The 25903-nt window shown below is 32.4% G+C and overlaps 2 protein-coding genes across 4 annotated transcripts in view; one reads left to right on the top strand and one right to left on the bottom strand.

Annotated features, from left to right (window-relative positions):
• Positions 1-7416, top strand: part of LOC124360602 (bromodomain-containing protein 3-like) — a 129526-nt gene extending 122110 nt beyond the window's left edge. For all 3 annotated transcript variants that reach the window (XM_046814350.1, XM_046814349.1, XM_046814348.1), the window contains 4 exons: positions 7-168; positions 1640-1767; positions 4288-4432; positions 5142-7416. In XM_046814350.1, coding sequence (XP_046670306.1) covers positions 7-168; positions 1640-1767; positions 4288-4432; positions 5142-5207 — 501 coding nt within the window. In that variant the 3' untranslated portion in view covers positions 5208-7416. The remainder of the gene's footprint in view (positions 1-6; positions 169-1639; positions 1768-4287; positions 4433-5141) is intronic.
• Positions 7417-23116: 15700 nt separating this feature from the next.
• The window catches only part of LOC124360601 (zinc finger CCCH-type with G patch domain-containing protein), a 31013-nt gene continuing 28226 nt past the window's right edge, over positions 23117-25903 (bottom strand). The window contains exon 10 of the mRNA XM_046814347.1: positions 23117-24169. Within this exon, the coding sequence (XP_046670303.1) occupies positions 23877-24169 (293 nt within the window). The 3' untranslated portion in view covers positions 23117-23876. The remainder of the gene's footprint in view (positions 24170-25903) is intronic.

Genomic DNA, 25903 nt, shown 5'->3' with positions numbered 1-25903 from the left:
TTTCAGATGGAGCCAAACCTTAAGAATGCCAGCTCATGGTCATCTCTTGCCCAATCCCCCACCACCAATAACACCCCAGCTGCCCAGACCACAGCAGCTGTTGGCCTCAAAGCAGTGGCTGACCAATTTCAAGCATTTAAAAAACAAGCAAAAGAAAAGATTCAAAAGGTACTCTTACATTAATAATTTGTTTGGGTTTTTTTATTAGGTTTTTATTCACTTATTTATACACAATAATATTATTTTGGCACATTTAAAATTTATGATAATTCATAAAATTGCCATTCATTAATATTATGTGCTTTTTAGATACACAAAGATACACTATTCACAAAATTATGTAAAAGCAAATCTCTTTATAGATATGAAGTGGATCTCCTCCATGAAATCTATATGTGGTGTATAGTAGACAGTATTACAACCCTCTTAGGATTGTTTTTTTTTTTTTTTTTTTTGTTTTTTTTAATTTTTATAAATTTATTTGACTTTTTTGTATTTTTATTATTTCCACTATTATCTAGTTAATCATTTTAGTTTAGGTCAAATGTTTTATAAAACTATTATTAAATCATACAAAACAATGTATTTCCAGTCAAAAGCTTATGGTAATCTAATTTTAAAGATATAATTAATATTCAGCCAAGAGCTTTGTTACAATTCATGAATATTTTTATCGGCTTTTCAGAAAAAAATTTGAATCTCTTTTATACTGTATTGTTTGAATGTTCAAAAAAGTATATACTTTACTAGGAAGAAATAAAAGTATTTGAATGTATATTAATAATTTCTTTAAAATTAGATATCTACCATAATTCTAATACAAAAAATAAGCACATGAAAGTTGTAGAAGTTTCACATGGTTCTTACATGATTAAACTCAAGGCAAGGCCTCTAAGGCCCACCATTATACCATTGCCCACTGTGGTATAAAAACTCAATTTGGAGTTTCAAAAAACTTAAGAATACTATGGAGAGATAACAGTTACAATTAATTGTTATCTGAGTTTTTTCGTGTGATTTGATATGATTTTCATAGTTCCAACTTTGCTTACCATGACCAACATATACAGTACTACTCGCGTTAAATGACTGTTCTTGATACATAATAAATATATACATACACACAAAAGTTCTATAGCATATGATCATAAAGTTTTAAAAACAAGTTTGTAATAACAAGATTGCAATAACATGATGATATTGCAACCAACTCACAACTTATAGCAGCTTATACACACAAAACTTCTACAAATTTTTAGTCGTATAAAAGCACTGTATTCATACAGACTTGGTGTGCTGAGGTCCAGGGGATTATTTCAGTTAGTTCTGAGGTACGACGCTAGGACTGTGCCACTTTTATTGTTACCATTGAAATATTTACTACCTGAGCCTTTCACTTAACAGAGGGAAGTCCTAGCGATCACATTTCCTGAGTCTCAATTTATAGCAGTGGATGGTACATCTCGTGTGTAACGAATACAAGGAAACCTTTTACAATATTAGCTACAGCTACTAAAGAACAAACAAGAGCCAGCAATCTAATAAATTTATAAATAGTGTAATGTGCCATATTTATGTGCTAAAAAGTGATAACACCTTATCTGTAAAAATATTTTAATTACATTTCTTTGTATTTCAGCAAAGAGCCTTAATTGAACAGCAAGAAATGAGAAGACATCAGAAAGAGCAGGCTGAAAGAGAGAGGTTAAGGCTTGAAAATGAAAGAAGAAGAGAAAAAGAAGAAGAAGAGGCACTTGAAAAAGCCAGGTACAATCTTGTAAACAACTGAATAATTGAAGCAATTTCCTAAATACATTTGCTTCATTTGCATTACTTTTTGTATGGGCTTGTTATTTGCATATGTCTTGGTTTCAATAAACAAATATATATATATATATATATATATATATATATATATATATGGTTGAGCAATGCAAGTCATCTGACAAAAAGTATCAACCAATATGAAAAACATTTTTAGAAAGAATTTTTTAGACATAATTTTGTAGATTCAATAAAGTGCCCACTTTTAGTTTTAATTCTAATATTTTGTCTTTGTATGAAGTGTTTTAGTAACCTTTGGTCCAACATATAAATGTACGGTAGAGCAAAAGTGTGTGTGTGTGTGTATATACAAACAGAGTGTAACCAAAAGGTTGGGCTGGCTATGCATTTTCAGATTCTATGTAGAATTCTAAGCTAAAAATAAAGTGAATTGGAATAATTTTTTTTCCAAATTTCCACTTCATTTAGCAGTTATACACCATTTTTTTTTTTTTTTTTTTTTTTTTTTTTTTTTTTTTTTTTTTTTTTTTTTTTTTTTTTTTTACCCAAACATGGTAAATGGGTCCATGTCAGAAGGTATTATATTAGAAAAAATATTTTAAAATAAGTTTTAATATTTTCAAAATGGCGGGATTTTTTGTTTTATTAAATTTCTAATAAACCACTGTTTTAATCAACATTTTATAAAACACAAAAAGTTTAAAATAAATATTTGTTTCCAAAGACACTTCATTTATAAAAATCAGTTAAGAAATAACCATTCTATGGGAGGATTCATATTACACATGCGAACTAAATGTCCGATAATTTGACAATATTTTAACAGCTGTTATTTAAGTCAGCTATTACTACTGTAATTAAAATGCAACAATGAAACTTGCAAAAGCCCAACCTTTTTGTTACATCGTGTGTGTGTGTGTGTGTGTGTGTGTGTGTGTGTGTGTGTGTGTGTGTGTGTAATGTGTTTGGCTTTTATATCATTTTTTTAAATTCATATCTACTTTTTCAAGAAGTATCTAGGGAGGTTGAGAGTAAACGTCAAAGGAAAAACATTTTGAAATAAAAATAAAATGTTAATGTGCTTTAAGAAATGTTGATAAATAAAGCTAAAATTTGCCGTTGTACACTATCAGCGATTATTGGATATATTACACAAAAGTATTAAAAATTTTATTTTCACTAAACTCTAAAATGTATGAAAAATAACTAACATTTTAAATTTAAAACATCAAAATAAGGTCATTCATTACTAAAAGGGTTAAATGGATTACTAGTCTAAACAAAATATTAAGTACGGTAACAGTATCTACATGTCACTGCACAGAACTAGCTATATTGCACAAAATTTCTGCTGTATAGTTCTCATATAGATACAAGGTGTCTCTTTAACACCACAGCACGCGCACTTATGGCATCTTCCGCAGTCGATGTGTTAAAGTCAAAGACTATTAAAGGTTATAAGACTGCTCTATTCTTTTGTGAAACTGACTAGTACCCACCCCAGTGAGTGCCCTGGGGTCAGTCCTCTCCAGCTTAATACAGAGACACACAAACAGATTATTTTCTCAAGTGCAGGATCTTAAACTCTTCTCTCTTAAATAAATAATAAAAAAAACCTTTGTTAACCACAGAGAGGCAGATGATTTTCACTGTTGATGTCCTCAATTTAACCAAATTGCAGAGTAATAGAAGTGTCACTTTCACTGTAATCTCTTTCGTTTTGGTTAACAAAGTGTCCAGTGGGCACAACATATTTCGTATTTGTTCCACTTAAGAGCTAGCTGTACATGCTTCCATCGTGATTATACACTTTAAAACATGTTAATCTTAAAACATTTGTACAACCTCATTTTTGGTTGTAGAGTTATGCAAGATGCCTAGTTTTAAAGATATAATTAATACACTTCCTAATGCTTTTTAATTTCTTTTTAAATGTTTCTAGGTTAATTAGAAAAAGTCTCTATTTTTTGTTGTACTTCATCATTTAAATAACCAAAAAGTATACACTTTAGAATAAAAACTAAAAAGCGTTTGTATGTATACTCATTGTTTTAAAATGAGATGCCTCTCTTATTCTATAACTGAAGTTAAGGGTTAAAAAGTGTTTGAAGTTTAACATTGTTCTTATGGGGTCAAACTTAATGCTGTTTTCTATACTGTCTGGTTCTATGTCAAGAGAGGACTATTCGTCCATTCTGGTAAAGGTAAGCCTGGTCTTCCTGTCCTATCAAAATTCTTTCTTTAGACTAATGTCACTCTATACATATTTGTTGCTGTGTGTTCTTTTTTTGGAGGTGTTCCATTTAGCGACACAAACGCATCCAAAAGCTTGCACTAACAGCAATTGGATAATCTACAAGTGTTATGGGACCAACACTTTTTTTAAATATAACTTTCCATGCCACTAAATAAGTGCTGTATCATTGTTTATTTGTGTATCATCATATAAAATGTATCATGCATTTTATTTGTAGTGAATTATTAGAATGCAACATTTAACAGGAAAGCTGCCGCAGAACAGACACGGGTAGAGGAGATCAAGGTTGTGTCCCAGGATGAAAGCTGCAGTCCGAGCCAAGTAGAGAAGTCCGCAGCTGAGAGGGAGAGGCAGCGGTTGCGAGAACAGGAGAGAAGACGAAGAGAAGCGGTGAGTGCTTCAAAACTTTTAATTATTAAATATTATTGTTTGAATATAAATTGTATAATTTAATAGGGAAGTATAATAGACTAGCCTAAACACAATACAGTCTTGTCATAGGCTAGATTTTTAAAATTTTGTACATTGTAAAAACATAACTAACCTGCATTTTAAATACAACGTAGTAGTACGCCACACCACGTGTCACGTAATAAGCTTCACTGAAGTTGTAACCAAAATTTCGAGCCTGTATCCTGTAGCTTATATCAGTCTTGGGAGGTCCTATTTACCAGATAGACAAGGACATTTCACTCATACAGAAAAGGAGTTTTTACATTTCCTGCAGACAAAAATGAGATTGTAGCAGCCTACTGAGTTAGATCAGCTTCACTGGTACTCAGCCAAATACCATAGAGTTTTGTTTTTTAAATATTAAAGATTCAAGTGGGTGTTGCTTTATTTCGACCTCGCATATTTGTATATTGATCTTATTTATTTCATAACCTTATAAATATAATGAAAATAATTCTTATATTTCAATTGATTGGTTGGTCATTTCAACATATTTGTATGTCAACCATAAAATTGTTTTTCTGGTCATTAGAGGGTCAATGCTACCCAATAGTTTCAAACATTTGTTTTATTGTATGCGTGGAAGATTAATACTTCCATTTAATTTTAATCTATATTGACTTTTATTGTGATGTTTTTGTTTCAGATGGCAAGTCAAATTGACATGAACATGCAGAGTGATTTGATGGCTGCTTTCGAAGAGTCTCTGTAATGACGAGGTTGTGTTGAAGTGACTGTTGTATTTAGAACATTTGCCTTTGTATGTTAATGTAAATAAATATTATAATCGACATTTTGTGATGGAATCGAATTTACGTTTTTATTTATGAAAGTTTTGTAAAATCATAAGTACATTATCACTGATCATATTTTACCTTTATGATTTGTTAAAAAAACTATTATTGACGATTATTGTAAAAGTTATACACAAGCTGGTAGTTTTCAAACGAGGCCTAACACTGTTACAGTGCTCAAATATCGGGACTAAACATCCAGAATATTGTTGTGTCATTCTCACTTTTCTCTTGTAGAAATGGTACTGCTTAAATATATCTTTGTTTAAAGATGATAATTCCCGAAAAGTATATTTTATGTCAAGTATAAAAACGAAAATAAATAAATATATTTTTTATGTTCATAAAAATTTAAGAGTATCAGAAAGACCATATTAATATGAAATTTATTGACAATTGAAAACTATAAGTGCTCAGTTGTAAGATAAATTTGCAAACAATCTGGAATTAATATTTGCCTGACATCAAGGAATAACGTTAACTAAAATAAATCAAGTTCATAACTTTGTGCAATACACACAGATTTGTGTAATTAAAGTCATCCCACCATACTTTAAACTAATATTAATTAAGGATTATTAGTTGGCCTTTAGATAAATAAATACTGTTTTATCTAGAAATATTACTATTCACACGTAATGTGTGTTTATTCACTTAAGTTTTTTCACTTTGTTTAAAAAAATTCTTGCTGCACAATTTAAGTAATTAATAGATAAGTTAAAAATAATTAGTAAGTATATGCTTACTATTTCTGTAAATATAGATAATTTCAATTAACTAGTTCTATTAAGGTTATGTCAAGATTGAAGCGATCAATGTCCACAGCCCATTGATTATTTTATGCGTGGTAAGGACAAATCATAAATTTGTATCATATTAATATAGGTTATGTCATAGGTGTCAACTAGCATGGTGTATAAATCATAAATACTGTATAATAAGACGTAGAACTTTTCATTTGTTTGTATTGATAGTTGCTGTAAATTTTAATACAATACAAATTGTTATATACTTATATAGGAGTTTTGACTAAATTTAGTTGCAATTACTGTAAACAACACTTTGTTAATAGATATTTTAAATCTTTAAAACCAATTGATTAGTGTGAACGAAATTATGTAGAAATGTTTATTTAAGTATTTATTTTATTTTTGTATAAATACATTTTGTTGTTTTTCAGTGGTTTGTGCCATTGATTAGTGTACTTAATATGTACACTTGCAATACAACAATTTTTCTTAGTTTGTATACTGATTTGAGAGCTGAGGTCTATAGGTTGTACAAATAATTGATGTTTTAAAAAAAAACAAAACAAACTAAAATGGGGTTTTCTGGTTTTGTCATTCCAGTGTTCAATGCACTTGTTGATTTTGTAAAGTTTACTGTTACCATACTTTTGTAACATTTAATTAGTTACAACACTTTATTTACATTACTGTGTCAAAAATGTTTAATTAACATTTCTCTCCTTAATGACAAATCGTTCAAAAATGTATGCGGTCAAATTTTATTGTAATTTTTTAATCTAGTGTAAAGTGAAAGTTTTAGTACCAGATTATTCCTGCAATATTTCTGTTTCTTTATAAACTATGTATAGTATCAAGATAAATGACTGAATAGATTTTAGTTTATTACAATGTCCAACATCAAACTTGAAAAGATGGTGCATAATTTTATTAATAATTTTGTTTTATAATTATCTTTTTTGTCAATTCTAGAAAACTGTTATAACACTAATACAAGTCATGAGTAATTTTTTGTAATAATTTACTTTAAAACTTTATACAGATCATTTAAATATTTTTACTTTTTTACACTTGTAATCAGGTCTGTATCATTTGAGTTGGTACATTCAACCTGATAGATTTATCTTTTAATAGTTAAAATTACTAGTAATAAGTTATATACAATGTCCAAAAAATATATTTTGATGATTAAATCATCTCTTTCACCCAAGCAGCAATTGTGATAAAATAATTAGACAGAAGTATCAGATTCTTATAAAGGATAAGAGGATTTGTATTGAAGCATAGCATTTCCATTAATTATGTTACCTGAATCATACCTCGATTTTCAAATATGTCATATCTGATTTTTCAGCACTAATAAAATCCACTTGTATAACAACCGTTTTGTTTTTTCTTATATTATCCTAACTTCCTTATGATGAAATTAATCCTTACACCATCTCTAGTTGATTGAATGCTCAAATTTTGTTGGAGACATTTCAATGAATGGTGGATGAATCAGTCAGGTTAAAGTGAAAAGTGCCAATGTTCTTTTTGTTCAACATTACACAAAGTATAGTTTTATAACCAATTTATTGTTTTAATGTTTTATCATTTATTTTGGAAATTTTTTTACATTTTATAAATATTATTCCAATTTATTGACACTATGACCTTAAAATACTTGATATTTTAAACTGCATTCTTTTTTGAACACGTTTGAATATTTGTTTGTAGTTTTTAAAAGGGTTTATGTTTGTAGATACAAACAATATACAAAGAGAAGAATCACATGTTACATAAACATGTGGCAAAACCAATGTCAGCTTAAATGCTATTGAATGTACATGAGAAAATACCCCTTTATAAACACAAATGGTATAAGACTGCCTCCACACTCAAAGAAAATAAGGGACCATACATGGGTACTGGTTTTGTTTCCTTTACTGACGAAATATCAAATAAAAAACCTACTTGTAGAACCAGACAGAACAAGCAACAGAAATACAAAAAAAAAAATAGAAAAAGAAAAAAATAGAAATAGAATAGAAAAATAGAAATTCAATAGATGAATGGTGAAGTATCACTTCACGTCTTTAGTGAGGCATTTCCTATCATCTGATGTCTGGTCAATGATAGCTTGTACTTAACTTTGTTGATTGATGAAGAGAGGTATTAAAAACATAGTTTGGTATTGAAAATTCCATTGTTAATGATCTAAATCATCAACGTTTGGTTATTCGTCCCACCCCTTACAAATCAGTGTCCCATCCGTTACACTGGAAGATAATTTATTATTAGAAAACATTTATTATAATGATAAAGACAAGCATAAAACTGAAAACTACACAATCTGATCAATATGTAGTATTTTTCCTGTTGATCTAAAGATCTGGACAGAACTGAATTATCCCCATAAAAGGAATCATCACCACGCAATTGAATCCCAATCGTTACACATTTTAGAACCATTTTAACTCTTTATATATAACTGTATTTTTTAACCACTTGTATATCAATTTACATTTTCAACCAATTGCGTTGTAAATTTTCACGTTAATACACATTATTTAATTTATACATATTTCTTTAGGTAAAAAACGTAGTAAAACTATCCTATCTGTGATAAAAGAATGGCTGAGAATCAAATTCTTACACTCAATTAACCCTCTCCCGGGCAAACGCCTCGGCAGGGCGCCTGGCTCTAAAGTCCAATCGCCTCCAACGGCTTTATCAACGCTCTCTGCTTTGTGCTGCTTTCTTATGATTGTTTGGGGAACTAATAATGGAAATATCTATTGGCAGTATCATTGTTGCCTTGTTTATTCATAGTTTTATGACTAGGAACGCTATCTAGGATTAATAATTTGAAACGGTTTATTCACTACTTCATTGACGGTGCTCTAGTTGTTTAGTAGTACAATTCTTTCTGACTTGTGCTGCTATCTTACGTAATTTGATAAACTATTTGGGACTTTTTATAACCACTTATTTACTGAAATCATTTCGTTGGTTGTATTCGCAGTCTTTTCACTTGGTTCTGTACTTTATAGATGGCAGGTTCAAGGTCGTTGCGTGATAGCGAAATTGATCGCGTTTTTGACAATGAAGTGGTTGATGAAGGTGATTGTTTCAGTGACGATGAAAGTTCCATGAATAGCGATGTATTTAATGATGAGGAAATTCTTAGTCTTAGTGTTATCTTAATTTTTATATTTATAACCCTTTATATATGATAATTTATACAACAATTAAAACAAGATTTTTCATGTAAGTTTGACTTTTTGTTTGATTTTAATTTAGGTACCTCATAAGGTTGATATTTTTTTTAATAAATACAACGTTATTATAGAGGATTTAATCATCTTTGTAACGATGTACTATAAATAATAGTTTTATTAAAATAAAGTTCTTAGTACATAGTAAAATCGCGAATAAGTGTGCCCTCGCGGCAGAGCGGGCGATTTAATTCAGCCCAGTAGCGCCAAAAGCGCGTCGCGGTAATTCGACCGGGAGAGGGTTAATCAAAATAATAAATAAAAAGTAAACCTAATTTAGATATTACATTAAAGAAATACTAATTACTTCAAAATTGACTTGCCAAACATATTTTTGGCCTTGTACCTACAGCGCCCTAAAGTTACACAAAATTAAAAAATTCACTAAAACACCCATGCCTTACTGTTGATTTTTCAACATATCTGTGTGTATTATGTATATCCTTACCTTCTACCATCCACCCCCATCCTCCTTGACCCTCTTGCCACCATTTCTAAAGGAGATATACATAATAAAATGCTTTCTATAGGCCAAAATGTACATTTTTCAATCACAGCACCAAATCTGCTTCAAGAGTAAATTGGGTCCACTGACGAGATGCACATTGAAAGGTTCTTATTTAATTGGTTTGGCCTCGTTATCACTATCACATTATCCCAATAAAATAGGGGTAGATAGTTAGAGAACAACAACACTACTTACTATTTATGTATTTGAACTTAAACACACATTCAAATTGTAAAGTAAAGATAACAATATATTTACATTGCATAAATGCTAATGGTAGGCTAATAAAGTGGCAATCTATGTTTTGGGGGTAGGGCACATCGCCACCACTTTCACCCTCCGAGTCCGGTTGATGTTGATTTCATTCAGTGGGAAAGTTTTCAATCTTACATTTTGTGGTCATGTATACTGGTTAACTTCAACGGTGCCAGCTTTTTCGACTATAACAGCTTATGTGAAACGTCTCATGCACCTCACATCCCGTTAACTGGTAACACCAGCCTCTCTTCGGGTAATATAAGTATTATACCTCCTATAGCATCACTGATAATAATGTCTGCTCCATACTTTTCCTGCAGATGCCTCTTCACACTTTTCAGTGTGATCAAGAGTCTTTTTTTATTTATTTTTTACAACTTTTTTATTGCATAGGAACGAAGTTGTAATCAAATTATAGTTCACCTGACTAAGTTGCTTTGGGGGCAGCAGGAGTAATTTCTTTTGCGACGTAAAGAAGCCATAATTAATTTTTCATTGTTGTAACGTTTTGACACGCTTTGTGCACTGTAATTTCTTGCAATGATACAAGCAACCTGTGATGTTGAACATTGTTGTGTTTGGCACCAAGACTACAATAAGAATTGATTCGTAGAGACGAAGTTTTAACAACTAACGCTTTACTTTCATCAGCCGAACACTTCGCAAATGAAACACATCATTGAGCTACATTATCTACCTTGCCAACTCACTGCAACATAGACGAATTTAAGATGTGTTAAATTCCGCTAGGTATATTAGAATAGATAAGAATATATCTTTATTGAACATATTCTTAGAGAATAGAACAAAGGTCAGTGTTTATGTCACAATCAGTGTATGAGTCAGTGTATGTAAATTACAAAGCGCTTGTCCTCCACTGAAGGAACTCCTGGACACTGTAGTATGGATGCTCCAGCAGCCAGCTTCTTAAGGAGGTCTTGAAGTTCTTCTCTGGAAGCTTTCTTAGGTAGTCAGGTAGATTGTTAAAGAACATGGCTCCTTTATACAATGGTTTTTTTCTCGAACAGAGTCAGATGATGAGGGTCAAGGAGGAAGTTGTTTCTATGTCTGGTGTTGTAGGGATGGATGTCGCCAGTTCTTGCGTGCCCTGTTTTTGTGGCAAATAAGATCGTCCCTAGGATATAGAGTCCTATGATCGTCAGTATTCCTAGATGTCTGAAAGCTGCTCGGCATGAGTCCATTGGTCCTAATCCACTTAGAGTCCTGACAGCCCTTTTTTGTATAACAAGCACCCTTTTAAGATTTCCAATTGTCGTACCTCCCCAGGCTATCAGTCCATATCTGAGATGACATTCAAATAGGGAAAGGTATGCTGTCAAAGCTACTTGAGGGCTACTGATTTGTTTTATTCTTCTCACTGCATACAGGCTACTATTAAGTTTGTGGCAGAGTTGATTGATGTGAGGTTCCCATGAGAGGTTTTGATCAACAGTTAGACCAAGGTACTTTCCTGATTTAATTGTAGTTATTTCTGGGATCCCGTCATATTGGTTTGGGTTAGGTGTAAAGACTAGCTGTTGGGTCTTTGAGTCATTTAAGACTAAATCATTGAGGTGGCAGTATTGCTTAGCCACATTGTATGCAACAAAAGAGTCTATATCTAGCTGAGCTTTGTTCTTATTTGCTAAAATCAAAGCTGTGTCGTCAGCATACATTACAATTTCACAGTGGTTTTGGAGATAATTTGGGAAGTAATTTGTTAGGAGAATGTACAAGACGGGTCCAAGCACGGAGCCTTGAGGTACTCCTCTGCTTACTGGTAGTGGCTTGGATTTTACTTTCGTCACAGTGTTTTTCTCCAAGTAAGTAAGTTCTACTACTAGTTCCCTGTTGCTCAAGTAGCTCTTAAACCAGTCAAGTTCCTTGTCAATGACTCCAAGAGAGTGTAACTTTTTCAGTATGAGTTCATGGTCAAGGCAGTCAAACGCTTTACTAAAATCCAAAAATATGCTTGTTGCAATTTGTCCTTTTTCCAGATTGTCGATGATTTCTTCAATTAGTTGAGCTATTGCTGTTGAAGTTGATCTGTCTTTTATAAAACCGTGTTGTCTAGAGGTGAGAAGATCGTGCTGCTTGAGGTGGCCCAGTAGTCTATTTAGTATTACTCGCTCCAGTATTTTAGAAAAAGTAGAGATTAGGGAAATTGGCCTGTAGCTGGTGGCTTCATTTGTTGCTCCACATTTGAATTTCGGATAGATTTTTGCGAGTTTTAGTTCATTTGGAAATATTCCTTGTGAAAGTGATTTATTAATGATGTGAGTCAGTGGGGTGATTATTTCGTGTTTGCACTGTTTGATCAATTTTGATGAGATCTCATATTCAACACCTAGGAAAAACAAAACTGAATAGTTGGATGAAGAAACAAATTGGAACGTACTACTTTTCAGGAAATGCAATGCATTTCATTAGATATCTCCCTAAATGATTGTGGAGAGGGAGCCAAGGGAAGGGTGAGGGCGAATGGAAAAATATGTATATTGTGTATATACACAGATAAGTTGAAAAAATGAAATTTAGAGGCTCCCCTGAAATTTCCAGGAAGTTTAGGTGTAAAACTCATATACTACATCCCCGAACAACATCCCTAATTTTTATTAACTTGGTGTTGTTTTGAGGTACCCTCCAAAAGTGTAACCTGGTTGCTTGACTAATTTTTTATTGAAATAAAACCTTTTTTTGTTTTGACTATTAAGTGGCGTAGTTATAACAGGTCACCATTGACAATTACTTTTGTCTCTGGTAGCAAATGTGTTATCTAAATCACTTCGTACTGACTGTTTTTCAATTAACAAATTTATGTTGTAGCAGTGGTTTACATTGAATTAAATAAGCGTGCCAATTTTTCCACAGTGAAAGTGTTTCCCCTTACTATAGACTAAATGCTCAGATGCTAGGAATTCTTTTTCTCTTGATAATTTTCTTTTTGTTCATTTTGCCCTGTGTATGTTTTGGCAAGAAGATCTTCTAGGTCAACACTGTGAGGAAAATTGTTATATATGTTTTAACACTCATTTGTTTAAGCTAGCATGTAACATGGTTAATCTTAAACATTATATTCTATACTCTATTCTTATAAGATTGACAAATTCCATTATATATTATGCTGTAGTGATCTACATGGTGAAATCCCCTCTCAAATTGTATTCAGTGAATATCTGTGTGTAATAATCATATCTCAACACAGATGTGTCCAACTTCCTGTGAATCATAACCTGAAGATTTTTAGCCTGTGGTTAAGTTACTCATTTTCCTCACAACTTGCCAGTATAATGTATTGTTCCAGATAACCATGGACCTCCTTAAGAGCCAAAACATCTCAGCTTGCCCCTACCTTTCATTACTACTTGAACACACTAAAAATCAATAAATTCTAGTGTAAAGAATTATCTATATTTAACCCCAATGGCTGTATTGTTCTGTGATCATATTGGTTCATTTAATAGATTGGCATACAGTGGACCACCTATGGGCCTTGAAACCTTTTGTGAATTAATATTGTAAATGAAGAATTATTTTTCTTCATTTACAATATTAATTTTTTTTCATAACATCCAACCTATTAATATAATTCTAATTCAGTTTTCCAGAAAATTCCTTCATAACTACACTGATCATCTTTGTTCTTTCATACTTCCAGAGACTACAAATTTTAAAGTAAAGTAAAACATAATTTGCTGGCTTTGACCATATATGAGCCGTGTATTTTAAGTAAGTACTGTTTTGAAATTCCACTATTGCAGCACTGTTATCGGCGTCCCATACTTGCACACTATCTACTTTTATCTATTAGCAAGGCACAGGTGCAAATACAGCAAAAATTGGTCGATTTACATATGTTAATGCGTATTCCAAATGAGAATCCCGGCAACTGTAAAGTAAGTGGTGCTGTTTGTTTCCTTCACACTACAGGCATGAAATCAGTTGAAATCCACCATCAGAATTTTTAAGTGTAAGGACAAAACATTATGAGTAATGGAATTGCATTCAAATGGAAGATTTAAAATAATGGACAAAAGAATGTTTATGATAAGAAGTGGGTGTACAGTCCTCAATAATCACCAACAATTTGGTGCAGAAGTGAAATTGAACAGACAATTCACAATTTATTCGCTATCAGCAAGTCTTAAGAAGTGTTCTCTATGACACTTTTATCGAGGAACATGTTTTTCTGTATGACAATGTCCGTCTACATGTAGAAAAACAAACTCAAGATTACATCACAGCATTTTGCTAGTATCAAAATGATAATTCCCCAAACAGCCCCAATTTAGTGTCCAATGACTGGTACTATAATTTGTTTTTTATCAGAAGAAGCATCTTGATAATCAGTATCGCACTATCAATGCTGTTAAAATTATCATGTTGCAGTCACTGTTAAATAAGGCGTTAGTCAATCTTCTATGAGAACAGTATACAAAAGGTTGTTTTAGACATGATAAATGCCAAAATATTGATGGAAATTATATAGAAAATTGGAAAAAAGTGTGGCCTTTCATATAAAAATAAAATTGTTAAGAAAATTTACTTGTAATCAACTAACACAGTTTTATAATTTTCTTCTTCTATGTGCAAAGCATAGTTACAACTATGGTGTTCCTTTCTTCTGTATCAGGTGTAGTTCTTCTTTATTCTATGCAGCATAGCACTTGTGGGTTTCCACTAACCTCTACACCAATTCCCATTGTCCTAGTAGTGCAAATAACTTTTAGAGAGACAGATAGTGTACTACTGAATAAATAATAATGAAAATAATGATAAAATTGAATATTTATTTATTAAATACATTACTTGGATATGAAATTTTATATACAGTGGCGATAAATAAATAAAATTATGAATTGTATTTACAAATGTTCAGGGCTCTAAAAAAAGATAATTAACCCACTTAAGAGCAATGGCTGTAATAGACCATCCATTTTGACATTGATGTATGCAGCCAAAAGTCATAATAAACACACATCAATATTAATTTTTACTATTGTATTATTATTAATCCAAATGCCATAAAACGTAGGATCCTTGTAATGAAATATTCAAACTTTACAAAATTTGAAAGTATTTATGTTCTTCAGCATGAGAGTTTTTTAACTTCTATAAAATTGCTAATAACTAAAAACATACTTGGTAGTAATTTTATTTTCAAATAAACGGTTATCACTTAACTTCTATAAAAGTTAAGAACTTCATATGTGTTTCATTTTGTTAATATATCAAATTGGTTTATGATTTATGCAAAAATTATATAAAACCATCTACAATGTTTACTGTAGTAGGTAAAACTTAAAATATATAAAACATATTTTTACCCTCACAGTTTAAAAAAAATAATTTTAAAGCATTAGGAGTTAAAAATTGTTTACTTCAAAACCTACTTTACAACAAAGAAGTAGATGTGAAATACAGTGCATTAATTTCTGATTAAAAATAAAAAGAGTTACGATTTTTCAACTACACATATGTTGTAAGGTTGTAAAATGCCTTGGACTTCTTTGCACTGGCCACCCATTAATTGAAACATGGCCTTTTTCGCACATCACTCCACTCGCAAAATATAACCGGCTTAGCAGGGTTGTTAAAATCTAAACATTAATAAGACAATTTCAAGTACTTTCCTTGACTATGTTTAGGATAAAACAAAACAAATTTCCATGATCATGTTTAGTTGTTAATAACTGAATACGAGAGATATCCAGAAAGTAGACGTTTTGAAATAAACAAATAACCAACTGAAATAGGAACATTTTATTACATACATTTAAAAGCTACACTCTTAGGCTATTTTTCAATGTAATCCCCGTTCAAATTGAGACATTTATCATAGCATGTTTTTCGATTCCAGCTTTGTAGAAATCTGCCATCTGAGATCTTAACCACTGATTAACGTCAGCGTGAAGTTCAGCGTCACTATCGAAGCACTGTGTTGCAAAGCCAAGTCTTCATCGCATGAAAGAGGTGGTAATCGCTTGGTGCCACATCTGGGCTATAAGGCGGATGATCAAACACTTCCCAAGCAAAATAATCCAAGTCTTGTTGTATAAGATTGGCTGTATGGGGACATGCATTGTTGTGGAAAAACAAAATTTTTGAGCTCAATTTTCCGGTTGTTTTGTATAGCTCGCCGTAGCTTCTGCAATGTCTCATATTTCACAGTACCTCTCTGCGTTGATAGTTGATCCTCGTTCAAGGAAATCTACCAGAATCACACCCTTAGCATCCCAAAAAACAGTTGCCATAATCTTTCTTACTGATAGAGTTTGGAGACATTTTCTTGGTTTTTTTGGAGAATATGTGTGCCCCCATTCCATAGACTGCATTTTTATTTCGCAATTGACAATGCTTCACCCATGTTTCATCACCAGTAACGATACGCTCGAGAAGTTCTTTACCATGTTTGTCGAATTCATCAAGGAATGTTAACGATGCAGCAAGTCCTTTGTTTTTATGATCTTCCGTAAGGATTTTTGGAACTCACCTCACACAAAATGTGTGGTATCTAAGCTTCCTTACAACAATGTCATGAAGTAAACCTCATGAAATTTATGGAAAATGTTTAGAGAGTTAAGTCATTGTGAAACAGCAATTTTCACAAACTTTGTCATTGATTTTCAACGTCAAATCTTCAGTCACTAGGCTTGGCCAACCTCTACAACCATCGTCATGAACATAGGTGCGGCCATATTGAAAGTCAATACACCACTGCCTTACTCTACTTTCATTCATTATTCCATTCCATAAACTTTAGACAGTTGGCGATAGATTTCAATTGGTTTATGGATTTTTGTCAACAAAAACCTTATCACTGAACGCACTTCACAAGTGGCGGGATTTTCAATTGTAGCACACATTTTAATTAATCACAGTGAAAAAAGTAAAAGATAAACAGAATGCATGTGACTACAGCTCAATGCGTACTGAACGCCAGAGTGTTTTGACACCAAGATGGCGGCTGTAGCCCTGCACACTGCCACACCATTCAAAAATGTCTGTTACTTTCTGGATAGCCCTTGTAAGTGCAAGACACAATAAATCACACACACACACACACATATATATATATATATATATATATATATATATATATATATATATATATATATATAAATTACCAACAGAAGAAAATGTAAATTATATAAAAGAAGAATGAATATAATTTTGTTAAAGTTTCTCGAGTTCCAAAATGAGGTCACTTGAAATTGAATACAATTTTTGTTCAAAGTCAGAGGTCAAAAGGGGACTTAGTGGAGCTTCATTGAAAGTGTTAAAGATCAGTCTGCTGTAACTTGTCTCCATAAAGTACTCTCAAAAAACATGCGAGGAAGGAAGCAATGATCAGTATCATAAGGCTAAGTCAGACACAGAAATTCCTTCCAGGGGACCTGAAGGGACAGGAGCATCCTCAAAGAGGTAACATGGGGTGAATTGTCTAATACAGTTACAGACACATACCCTTCTGCCATAACTTTGACTATCCATATACAGTAATCTTGCCGGAACATCAAGAGTGGACTGCAACAAAGCCTGGGTCTTTCACCTGCTATACAGATACAACTAAAATGAATAGCAAAACTGGAATGGGCATTATAGGACAGAAATGTGAACCAATGACAGGAAAAATGAATATGATCTTCACCTAAAATACCTCAGAAAGGAAACTACAATAAACTACATTGCAAATACAGAGAATCAAACCAGAGCTGTCTGGAAAATAATAAATAATAATCGCTACAGTAACAAATCTAAATAGTACTATATAAAATCTATCAACATAAAAGGTTCAATAACAACCGACTCCTGTCAAATTGTGGCACACATGAACCAATATTTTGCTAATGCTACAAAACAAGTTCCATTAAATTCACAATGACTGCCTTTAAAATTACATCCAACACTACATGAAAGCTAATTCAAGTCTTTTGAGGAGAGTTTTAAACCAACAAATACAATAGAGGTGAACAAAACAATATCATACCTGAAATCAAAGCCATCTCCCCTGCATTATACAATGCTTGTGACACCAAAAGGCGTTTCAGGCGCCTTTTGAACTCCTTGGGTGTTAGGAAATTTTTTATTGAATTTGGCAGTCTGTTAATAAAATTAACACCTGCCTGCGAGGTATGCAATTCCTTGAAAGCTTGTGTGCACGACTCTCTGAATTTTATTTTTGCGATTATTCGAATAGTTTTTTTTAAAGTTTGAATGCTCTCTGAAACTGAGAGTTTGCGCAGGATCCTCACAAGACCATTCCGTAGGACAAATGGAGATAAATTAAGCCATAATACTCCATTATCAATACCTGACTTGCTAGTATTGCTAAGAACATGAAACATAACTGCCTGAGGAAATTTTGGCGCAAACATGATTGATGTGCTCATTCCAAGTCAACCCTCGGTCTATGTATATTCCTAGGAATTTCACAGAGAGGACTTCTTCCAGTGTGGAGTCAGCTAACAAGACAGCAGGTCCACAATGGTTGCCCACATCGAGCAAATCAAAATTGTAAACATTGGATTTTGAGGTGTTTGTTGTGAGATTGAGGCTTTGGAAGTATTGTACACAGTTATTGATACATTTTACCAGCTTCTTCTTATTGCAAAACAAATACTTAATTTATGAACAAACACTCCAACAATTGAGAAATTTTTATTTTTGTTTTTGTGGAGTGTTTGTTCATAAATTAAGCACAGTTACTGATGTCAACAAAGGCCTGTTGTTCCAACACTTCACTTGATATCACACTAAAACAGAGAGTCGTATCATCAGCATACTGCACTAGTCCTCCATGCAGAAGTGATGATCCTATGTCGTTGACATAAAGCAGGAAAAGCACAGGACTGAGAATGGATCCCTGGGGAACACAGTAACCCAGTTCTATTGGTTTTGATGATTGATTTGATATTTGGACAACTTGGGATCTGACTTAGAAATGAGCTAAGCCATTTAAGCCTTTGATGCCTTGGGACCCAGGTCTGTCGAGCAGTATGCTGTGGTCTATGCAGTCGAATGCTTTGGACAAGTCTAAGAACACACTCATTGTGTGGTTCCGACATTCTATTCCCTCCATAATCATATCAACAAGATTCATGACTGTGACTGTTGTCGATTTGCCCTTTCTGAAACCAAATTGTTCATTTGAGAGCTTACTGTATTTTTCCAAAAAGTGAAGCATTCTTATGAGAAAAAGCTTTTCAAAAGTGTCTTCTTGTCCACTGGGAGACCTATATATTCCGATCACTACTAATTTTGATTTATCTGTTTGAATTTTGATCCTGACTACTTCAAAATCTTTTTTGGTTGATTCTTGGATTGAAAAGGTGGCAAACGTGAAATTTTGTTTCATAAAAATGGCAACCCCTCCTCCTTTGGAATGGGTCTACAGTACACGGAAGCCAATTTATAATTTTGAATTTTGCACATTGCGATGTTATCAATGTTGAAACCGTTTTCAGTGACAACAACATGGTCTGTTTTGAGATCCTCGCACATGAGTTGAATTTATTCCAATTTGTTGGTTGCAAATTGAGCATTTTGGTGAAGCAGTTTTAATTCAATTTCTTTGTAAATTTTGGCGTTTGTTCGTTTTTGATGGTGATTTTGCCAATTTTTCCTACTGATTTAAAGTGGGGTCCCTAAAAAAACAGTCTCAACTCTTTGGTCAGAAGGTGCAGAATGGACAACATTTAAGCATTTTAGTTAAACATTATTTTATTTTGTTTAATAATTAACTTAAGAAACAAGTAGATAAGCATTGTTGAAATATTACAATTTTCCTCAATGGGATGACTGGGCTTGGATCTTAGATACCAACTTTTGTATGTCAACAGCGTGGTTAGTCACACTAGTTATTAAAATTATTAATTCATTATTAGTTTCTGACTTAATCTGCTTCATATTCGGTAAAAGTGTTCTCGCATTTGTAGGTACTACCAAATATTGTGAACATTCCTGCTGCAAACATTTTCAATTGTGTGAAGCAATCTGGAGGACTCGCATAAAATAATGTACAATTGTTGTTATTGAACTAGTCCTCCAGTGTATCCTTTAGCTTGTAGCTCCCATTTACAAATGTTCCTCTATGTTAAGTACATCTACTTTAAAAGGGTTTTGGAACAATCGAGTGTCATTTGAAAAATTATGAAATTCACAAAACTGAACATGAAACCTGTTCTCTATGAGTTTAATTGCTTCAGCACATTTATCAATAAGAAATTCTTCACCTTTCTCTAAGTTACTCCGTAAGACTCCCTCAAGCTGGAAAGTGAGCAGTTTTTGTTCTTTATGCTCGTTTTGAAATGTTTTAATTTGTTTTCAAATGCTTTCAGACAGAAATATACACTTAAACATTTTCCAGCACCTTGTAGCTTAGGTTAAGGTCGTTTATATGAAGTCATGTTGACTAAAAACGCCAAATCAATGCATATCCATTGTAAATTTGAAAGTTCTTCCAATGTTCATTTAGCAGCAATAAATGTCTCAATTTCGGAACTAAATTTAAAAAAACCTTTACAAAACTCTTCCACGGCTCAGCCAGCGCACTTCGGAATTGGAGATTAAATCTGAATATTCACTATCCAACTCTTCTAATAATTTTTTAAATTGTTGGTCGTTAAGTGCATGACTTCTAATGTAGTTTACAGTTTATATAACTGAATTTATCACACTTTCCCACTTTAAAACCTTGCTGCAAAGGACTTTTTGGTGGATGATACAATTAAAGGAAAACGGGGATTCAGCACGGCGCTCTAAAACTTTTTCATTTTCACAACAAGGCTTCCTTTATCCCCCAATCATATTGCGAGCAACATCAGTTGTCACGCTTTTCAATTTGGTCAAGTCTAGATATGAGTCTTCGATAGTATCACATACCTTTCCAAATAAATCATCAAATTTAGTAATTCCTTTTAGAATTTGAAGAGCTGCCAATTCTTCAGTTATGGCAAAGTCAATGGCCAATTCCTCAAATTAAAATGAGGAGTTGTGATGTATCATTTATGTCAGTGCTCTTGGCTATGGCATGGTATACAAACGTCTCACAGCTGTCCTTACAATACTGAAGTTCTTCCTCAACATCCTCAATTCTTCTAGTCATAGATCTGGCAGAAAACTAATAGTTGCAATAAAATATAATTTCTCTGGGCACACTTTTAGGAAAATAGCCTTTACACGTGTTTTAAGAAACTCTGCATCAAGGTAACTAAGGTAACTAGCTCGCACATCAGTATAGCTCTTCTTTTTAAAAGTATTTGGTTACAACATCAAATTCTTCTTCAGTAACAAGACTCGCTGAGCTGTACTGACAGTGACTCACCCTCACGCTGCTCTTTTGCTAGATCGGTGCTCTTTGTTGCAATGTCCTGTACTGATTAAATAATCTTAATGAGACCTGCATAAACTTGGCAATTTCTACAATTTACTGTAAAAATGTATATTTCACCGGTTGTGGTGTGGGCCGCATTGTATTGGTTCATGGGCCGCAAGCAGCCCACGGGCCACGGGTTGCTGATCCCTGACTTGTGCAATTAAGGAAGGACCCCCTCAATTCTCAGAGACTTATCCCTATATTACCAGACACAGAGGAAACTACATACTTCCACATATCGCTTGACTGATTTTGAAAAAAAAATTTTTGTATGTTGAGGCTAAGCTCTACAACACCCTTCCAACAAAGCTGAAAGAACAGAGTGGCAAAAGGAATTTAAAAGAAACTCTTCTTGACTGACTGCTAGAGAGAGAGTTCTATTCCATTGAAGAACTTCTGGACAGAGCAAGACTACCACAATAACGAATATGAAACTCAAGAAAAAACTGTGACGCCTTGACTGTAATATTACTATAAATCTGTATTTTAACTTTGATAGAAGTTAAAATTAATGTGTTGTATATCAATGAAAAGATTAGATTTATAGCTGTAAGATAGCATTATATTTATTGCAGTATATGTTTTCTAAAGAATAATTGCATGTTTACATGTAAAATATTGCTGTAGGTAAATTTATAGATTTTTACAGTTATTTACAGTGATTGCATGCAAAACATAAAATAACTTAAAGCATAAACTAAAATATTTCAATCATGATGAAAAACATAAATCAGAATATGTCAGTTACAAAATGATGACTCAATAAGGATTAGTTAGGACAAACAAAGCAAAAAATTCATACAAGAACATAACTCTCACATAAAATTTAACAGAGGAGACCATCACAAACAATCACAAACCATCATATCCATACTGGACATAACATGATGCCTTACCTAGTTATTAAATGCATGGATATCACTACACAAATCAAGTAAATAAAAATTATCTACAAATCAAGAAGATGGCCCACTACAAAATCCTATATTACTTTCATGAAGATTACAAAAATAATATTTATGCATTTTACATATTTTAGTTCCAAATTATTACTAACACTTTATTTTAAGAATTAAACCATACAGGCAAAATTAATATTAAAATCACATACGTTAAACTGTTTTAAAACATATTGTCTATACAAATGTACTTTTTGTGTTTGTTTTAGTGAAATGTTTGATAAGACAGCCTGGATGATTTGTGATTTTTAAATGTTGTGATATTTCTTCATACAAAATTGTTCATTTTGTTTATTTTTGTTGATTTGGTTATCGGTGTGGTGAATTTCTTATTATTTATTTGATAATTACTTACTATCTGTTTTTGGGATTTATTTTGTACGTAAAATAAAACGCAAGTGAAATGAAAAAGTGTCAAGAAAGTAGAGTAACTTGGTAAAAGAAATAAAAGAAAAACTCACAAAAATATTACTGCATGGTCAAAATATGCAGTAATATTTTGACTGCATATTTTATGCCTCCCTTTGGGTAGGCGCCCTTTGGGTAGGCCAAAGATAAGATGGTGCGATCAAGTGGTCGAAGATGTGACCCGGTGTGGAGGGTCTGTGGATCTGGCGGAAGACAGGGTGGCGTGGAAGAGGCTCATAGACGAGGCAAAGAATCGACTGAGATTTGTTACGCCCCGGCAGTAAGTAAGTAAGTAAGTATGGTCAAAATATATGAAATGTGTTGTGCTTGTACTAAATTATGAACAGATTTTAAGTAAAAGTTTCCATACAAAATAATATGTAAATGTTATAATTAATTTATTGAAAAACATAATTTTTAAATTATGTTTATTGTTACATAGTGATGGTAATGTAACTTTTTTATCCTAACAACGGAGTTTTTCTGAAGAATTTGAACAAAATATCTGTTGTAAAGTTGAAAAACACATTTTTGTTATATAATAAAACCCTAAAGAATTTTTTATCACATGGGTTTTAGACAAACTTTTTTGAAAAAAACTTTATATTTTTTAACATGATTATTTTAAAACATGAACCTTGAAACATCAAAGTGTAACAAAAGATCAGTCCTACATGTTTGCACAGACCTTGTTCCACGCTGGAAGACAATCGTTACGTAATAATGGTGTCTGATAGTATCTGTGCAGAAAGCTTGAACTTTATGTTTGTAATAAGGAATTGCTAATTAAGATGTTTATTTGGTTAATTGTTCATTCAAATTCTTTCTCAACTTCAAGCATTCAAACATATTTTTCTGATGGCATTTTGCATTATCAGTAATCTTGCAATATAAGTAATCTGAATAGTTAACAATAAATTTGGACAATTCTTTATAGGAGATTATACTTATAAGTAGTTAATTTCTCTACATTATAAAATTAATAGACGTTTATTTTAATCACACAGCTTTTCCTTACTTAGCTAAAATATCGTTAAAAATAGTCACATGGAAGGCCTTGAGACCCAGTTACTAAAATATAGACATTTTCTTTCTACCGTCTCTCTGGCTTTGTTCTCTAGCTATTAACTTATCACTGTTTTGAAGCCTATTCATTTCTATCTGAGCTTCTTTGAGCTTATTATTTATAGCATTGTGAGTTATAGATCCTGTTTCATGTCTTTTTAAAGACTCTGTATATTTGTCTATGTCCTTTTGAGTTTTCATAATACTTTCACCCAAACGAAAGCGTTCAACGTTCAACCCTTTACTGGAAGATGATGCCAACGTTGTCTGTGGAGTTGTGGATACAGTTGCAGCAGAACCTAAACAGACACAAAATATTTATAAAGTAAACTGTAACTGTAGTCCAAGGCTATAAGCAGCTGATGTTAAATGTGTTCTGGTCTATAGCATCCGTCATCAGAATTGAAAAGCCTTTTGTGCTATAATCCAACAAAACACTGGATAAATCTGCTGCCACATCGTTGTTTACAACATTAACCCTTCTGCTGGCAGCTGGTATGTTACCAAGCGTATTGGTAGCTGCTTAAAAATGGGTGGACAGTACATTGTCCTGTAAAAACACTTTTCATAACGTATTTCCACCTTGTATTAATGAATTTTAGGCACCGTAGTAAAGAGGAACAAATGCTCTTTATTTTAGCGAAGGTTTCGTTACTGATCATATAATCTGTGAATCCAATACTAATCTTCGTTGGTATATGACAGCCCCTTACGTTCTATCTAAACAGGCGAATTATGAGTTTACAATGTTTGTTAGCTGTATGTTACTGTTTTCAAATCTACTGAAAAAGTTTTATTTTTATTATTATGAAACAAAAAACATCTTTAATTGAAGTAATTGTTAGTAGTGTAATTTATTCAGTAATTTGTTGTTGTGTGTTGTCTAATTAGTGTTAGCTTTGTGTAATAATTGGTAATTGGTAAAATGAAATAAGTAAAGAATGGGTTGTTTTTTAATTTTAGGTTTTCCTGCTAGGCTACGCTAGTTGCTTGGAACTTTCATGCATGATTGTTGTCAAAACTAATATTATAAATTAAAATTAATCATTGTTAGATTCTTTTCTTGTTACATCCTAAAATTCATGAACTATTGACATTTATATCATTACAAAGCGTGTTTTCCTTGCGGTTTAGTGTTGCACATTTCAAATTAATTTTTCTGTGCTAAATAACTGTTTTATTTATTTCATAATTTGAATACTTTTCTTTATCTACTGTCACTTTGGTCTATGAATACCAGGTATGCATGCTATTTTATTCATCATGTACTTATAAATAATACTAATCCTGCATGTTATTGTTTTGAAAATATGTTCCGTGTTTGTTAGAAACATTGATATAGATGCATGTTTGTTTGGACGCTGTCTCATATCCACACATTTTTTAAATATTTTTTAGATATAATCATTCAGCCCATCAAACATTTATCATGTTAAATATTTCCATACACTAGATAAAACTTCTAAAAATTCAACTATCTTTAATTGATTATTGAACAACCACTACATTGTTTGCCAGAGGTGGTCCATTTTTTTTGTTTTTGTTTCTTATAAACTTTTATGTTTGGTACTATGTACAAGATAATTATACAAAATATTTGTTATGTGCAGATATCCATTTCCTACTAATATTTATGAATAGAACCATATGTAGGTATAATATACCATGGTTTTGTTGGTTTTTATACTTTAAAAAACTGTTTAAAAGACATCTGCAAAACACCCAACGGTAGTCCACCAATGGAGCAATCCAACTGCCAGGTCTAGGGTTAAAACAAAGTGACCACTGTGTTTTGTAGCTGCTTTGTATTATGTGTGCAGCAGTGTCACATACATGACAACCAACATGATTCTAAACATCTAAATATACTGTTCTGTCTTTCTTGTTATGTACTGAGACTAGTAATTCAAATGTGAACAAGTGGAACATAATCCCGACCTACCTAGGACTCCAAGAGATGTACAATCTAACAAGGGATTGAAGCAGTAACCTATTAACTCTTCATCTTGAAATCTGATTAAACTGTGTAGTAA

This window comes from Homalodisca vitripennis, chromosome 4 (assembly GCF_021130785.1).
Source record: "Homalodisca vitripennis isolate AUS2020 chromosome 4, UT_GWSS_2.1, whole genome shotgun sequence".
Lineage (NCBI taxonomy): Eukaryota > Metazoa > Arthropoda > Insecta > Hemiptera > Cicadellidae > Homalodisca > Homalodisca vitripennis.
Note: the sequence above shows the minus strand (reverse complement) of the source record. Positions and strands in the feature narration are given on the sequence as shown.